Raw genomic sequence first — 4,436 nt, 5'->3', positions numbered from 1 at the left:
TGTGATGCCACAGCACTCTACCCAGGGGGACAGCTTGAGGCTCTGTCTCAAAAAAAAAAAAAAATAGAAAAAATAAAACTAGCTGGGCGTTGTGTCAGGTGTCTGTAGTTGCAGCTACTTGGGAGGCTGAGGCAAGAGAATCCCTTAAGCCCAAGAGTTTGAGGTTGCTGTAAGCTATATCATCACAGCACTCTACCCAGGGTGACAGCGTGAGATTCTGTCTCAAAAGAGAAAAAAAAAGCTTTTCAGAGGTAGTATTTGCTACTATTCTCCTACTATGATACAATGTCTTAGATAAACTTCAGCATATTTATCATGGATGATCCCCAGAGGATTCGGGAGGTTTCGTGTTCTAGAAAGATCTGTTCACATTGAAGCTCCTGCCTGGGTATAAAAGGCTATTTCTCATGGCTCACTATGTCTTTGTCGGAGGGGACAGGTTAAGCCAGACTGTGATATCTAAAGTCACCTTCCTCGAGGGGGTGGGCATGAGCAATAACTGTGATCTGGCATAATCGCTTTGTCCACATAGTAGATAGCTGGTTCCATCCTCCACAGTAGCAGAGAGAGTTAATTAGCCAAGATGAAAGTGACAAGGATTTGATTTTTCTCAAGCAGCTATCAGAAGATTCCCAAACACGTAAGGAAAAAATACAATTTTTTTTTCTTTCTGCTCTGAGTTTCTGGGGGGGGGAATGTATCTTCCATTCCAAACAATGGACTAATAGATGAAATGTGTAAAGACACCTTTCGGAGTTGGGGGCTGCCTGCAATGTTTGCATTGCACATTCCATACACAGGAATTCAGCAGCGTGCTTGGGAACTGAGTGGGCAGGAAGGATTCATGCGAGTGAATCTTCCCGATTTTCTACTCTTAAGATTTTGCTTAGGAGTGAGCCACGTACAGCCCCCCAAAAGGGAAATACTTTCCTCACATAGCCTCCATTTCCACTTGCTTCTCTTGGGGTGAATATCTCAAAGTGCTATGTAATCTTAATGTCCCGGCATTTTATTATGAAACTTTTCAAACATACAGTAACATTGAAAGAATTGTGAACACCCATACACCTGGCACCTAGTTTCCACAATTGACATTTCAGAGGTTGTATTTTTTTTTTTTTTGAGACAGAATCTCACTTTATCACTCTTGGTAGAGTGCTATGGCATCACGGCTCACAGCAACCTCAGCCTCCCAAGTAACTGGGACTACAGGCACCCACCACAACTCCTAGCTATTTTTAAAGACAAGGTCTCCCTCTGGCTCAGGCTAGTCACAAACTCGTGAGCTCAGGCAAATTCACCCGCCTCAGCCTTCCAGAATGCTAGGATTATAGGCGTGAGCCCCTGCACCCAGCCTAGAGGGCTTTTTAAATACAAGCCTAAAACAGTTCATCGAATGCTCAGCCAAAGAAACAATAATCAATAATAAGCTTGACCATATGTGATTTAATAGTCCATCAATGCTAAATAACACCAAGACAAATTAGATTAGGACAGAATACTGTGGAACAGATCATTGCCTCATGTGCCCCCCGACCCTGCAGTGAGAGTGCCTGGATGGCAGGAGACACTGTGTGTCCACAGTCACAGTGCTATGGAGGCCCCATAACCCTTCCAATCCTTTTTCTCTTTTTTCTTTTATTTCTTCCAGGTAACCCAATATTTACTGGACCAATCTTTCGTAATGGACGAAGAAAGCCTGTATGAGTCTTCTCTCCGAATAGAACCAAAACTCCCCACCTGAGGCTGGGCCCGGCCCAGACTCAGTCGTTCCTGTGGACACGTGCTCTATGATATTGTACATAGTCGTTTGGTTTCTCTGGATTTTCTTCTTCAGTATGTGCTTCTCCAAGACAACAAATCCGTTCTTGTTCTTAGACTCCTGTAGAACTGGAATATGAATTTCTGCACCCTTACGACTCTGCCCACCACCCTCCCTGGTCTCCTGCGGTACCTGTTTCTTTTAAACAGCTGTCCTCTTAGTCTGTCCTTCTAGACTCCTCACTCTTCTCAGAAGGGGCAACGGAACCCTGCATACAAGAATCTTAGAGTCCACCCTGCTTCCGTCCTTCCCCGGCCCCGCCCCTGGGCTGAGTTGGCCACCAGGCATCCTCCCAGCATGTTCCACGTAGTTGTTATAACTGGGTGGGGGGTGGGGGGCGGCGGGAGGAGGGACCACACCCTGACGTCTGGTCATTGACAGATCTTCCCGCTGATGGTGATGCCAATTTCCAAAGCAGCTTTTACAACCAAAATCCCAGGTCTCAAAACTCCCCGTCTGGCTCCCAGTAACCTGGATGGAAGGGAATCCTCTCTGCTGAGAACCACACTCCTCGCACCCAGCTGCCACCTGTCCAGGCACCACACTGCTCCTCGCTCTAGGACTGACACCAGATAGCATGATTAGCAGTCCCAGTACAACCGGACGGGGCCCTACAACCTCCTGAGGAAAATGGAGTCACAACACCAAGCCGCGTTGACTTTTGCCGACCACTGCCCGGCATTCACTGGAAGTCGGGAACACAAACAATGTCACTTTTCCTCTTTAAGCTGCCTAACGGTCACTACAAGCTTACATTGAGATGCTCTAAGTCTGTATACCTTGTGATAATTAGTACTACACTATAGAATTAGGAAATCAATAACCAGTGTTTTTATTGCATATACTGTAGTCCTGTCTAAATGCCTTCTAGCAGGAATATAGTAATGTAGTGCTTATTCTGTGAATATTACCATGTATTTTTTACACTGTACAGTATAGAAGACAGGTTAACTCTGAAGTGGCAGGCATGCTCCACTACAACACACAGACAACTTTTGCTGTAAGCAATACCTAGCGGTATGAGAATTCTATTTCAAGTCCTAAAATATTTCAACTTACAGCTTGTTTGGAAAAAAGAAATTTCCATTTTTGTAAAAATATATGTTTCCTGATTACCTCTTGCTAATAAATCTATTCTATCTCAGGGTAAATGGTGAGTTTGAAGGGTTTCATTTGTTCACTCAAGGAGTATTTGACAAGCATTTGTTCCTTACCAGGCCCTGTGCTGGTGCCAGAAATCCAAAGTGACAAAGACGCCATCCCTGCCTTTGAAGGACAACAGTCTGATGAAGACAACTGTTCCAGTTACATATTGCTCTAGGCACAACTATCACCAAAACTTTGTGGTTTAAAACATGCTTGTCACTTTCCACGGCTCTGTGGGTTGACAGGCCCAGATGGCAGTTCTTGCTTAAAGTCTCTCATGAGGTCATAGTTACATCCAAACTGGGGCTGGAGTCATCAGAGGCTCAGCCAGACCGACATCCACAGTGACACTCTCACGTGGCACATCTGCACAAAGCCTCTTCTTATGGCTTGGGCACCTCTCAGGATGGCAGCTGGCTCTCAAGAGTGACCCTTCCCAGAGATTCATACAGAAGTCTTAGGAGTCCCAGAACGCAACACCCACAACATTCTTTTTTTTTGAGACAAAGCCTCAAGCTGTCCTCCTGGGTAGAGTGCTGTGGCATCACAGTTCACAGCAACTTCCAACTCCTGGGCTCAAGCATGTCTTCTGCCTCAGCCTCCCAAGTAGGTGGGACCACAGGCGCCTGCCACAGTGCCTGGCTATTTTTTGGTTGTAGCCGTCATTGTTGTTTTGGTGGGCCCGGGCTAGATTTGAACCCACCACCTTAGGTGTATGTGGCTGGCGCCTTAGCCACTTGAGCCACAGGTGCCAAACCCACCCACAACATTCTATTGGTCAAGCACATCACCACAACCAGCCCAATCACAAAACGACAGGAATTAAGCTCTTCTCAATGGGAAAAGGACTAAAAACAAAAAAAGCTGTAGCCATCTTTAAGTGACCAGAGAGATTGCCCATTTAAGCCACATTGTCACAGGATGGTACAAAATATGCCTTGGGGACACAAAGGAGGAAAGGCCCATGTGGTTAGGGAGCAGTGGAGGGAAGTGAGGAAGTTGTGGGGTGAACTAGAAGGACTTGCCAGGTAAGAAAGATGGGGAAGGGTATGCCAGGCAGAGGAATCAGCATCTGCCGAAGCCCAGAAGCATATAAGAATGCGGTGGACCAGGAACGCTGACTGGAGTGTGTAAGTGGTGGGCAGAAAGCTGGGGTAGAATGGAGGACATGAAGCTACAGGAGGCCTAGAGAAAAGGGTCCCCCAAGGGGAAAGTCCCCCAGGTGTTACCCGTCAGCCTCTGGCTGTCCCTCGCCCCTCACCAGCTTCTCACCCTGGCCCTATGTTTAATGATCACTGTCCCTTTCCCTACAGAGGGTTCACTAGCTGCCAGGGGGAGTGTCTCCTAGCCAAGACTGAGGAGTGACAGGCAGACGAGCAGAAATGCACCAAGGAGCAAAAGTCTGAACATGCCCCACCCCGAGAAAAAGCAGCCTGGGGAGCCATGTGGGCCGTTCAGTGAGAGATCC

The 4,436-nt window shown here is 47.0% G+C and overlaps 1 protein-coding gene across 1 annotated transcript in view; it reads left to right on the top strand.

Moving 5' to 3' along the window:
• RASGRF1 (Ras protein specific guanine nucleotide releasing factor 1) overlaps nt 1-1,879 on the top strand; it is a 114,977-nt gene extending 113,098 nt beyond the window's left edge. Inside the window, exon 27 of the mRNA XM_003784570.2 lies at nt 1,652-1,879. Within this exon, the coding sequence (XP_003784618.1) occupies nt 1,652-1,744 (93 nt within the window). The 3' untranslated portion in view covers nt 1,745-1,879. The remainder of the gene's footprint in view (nt 1-1,651) is intronic.
• Nucleotides 1,880-4,436: the final 2,557 nt, after the last annotated feature.

The sequence above is a fragment of the Otolemur garnettii genome, unplaced genomic scaffold (assembly GCF_000181295.1).
Source record: "Otolemur garnettii isolate 467f Iridium unplaced genomic scaffold, OtoGar3 scaffold00011, whole genome shotgun sequence".
In the NCBI taxonomy this organism is placed as follows: domain Eukaryota; kingdom Metazoa; phylum Chordata; class Mammalia; order Primates; family Galagidae; genus Otolemur; species Otolemur garnettii.
Note: the sequence above shows the minus strand (reverse complement) of the source record. Positions and strands in the feature narration are given on the sequence as shown.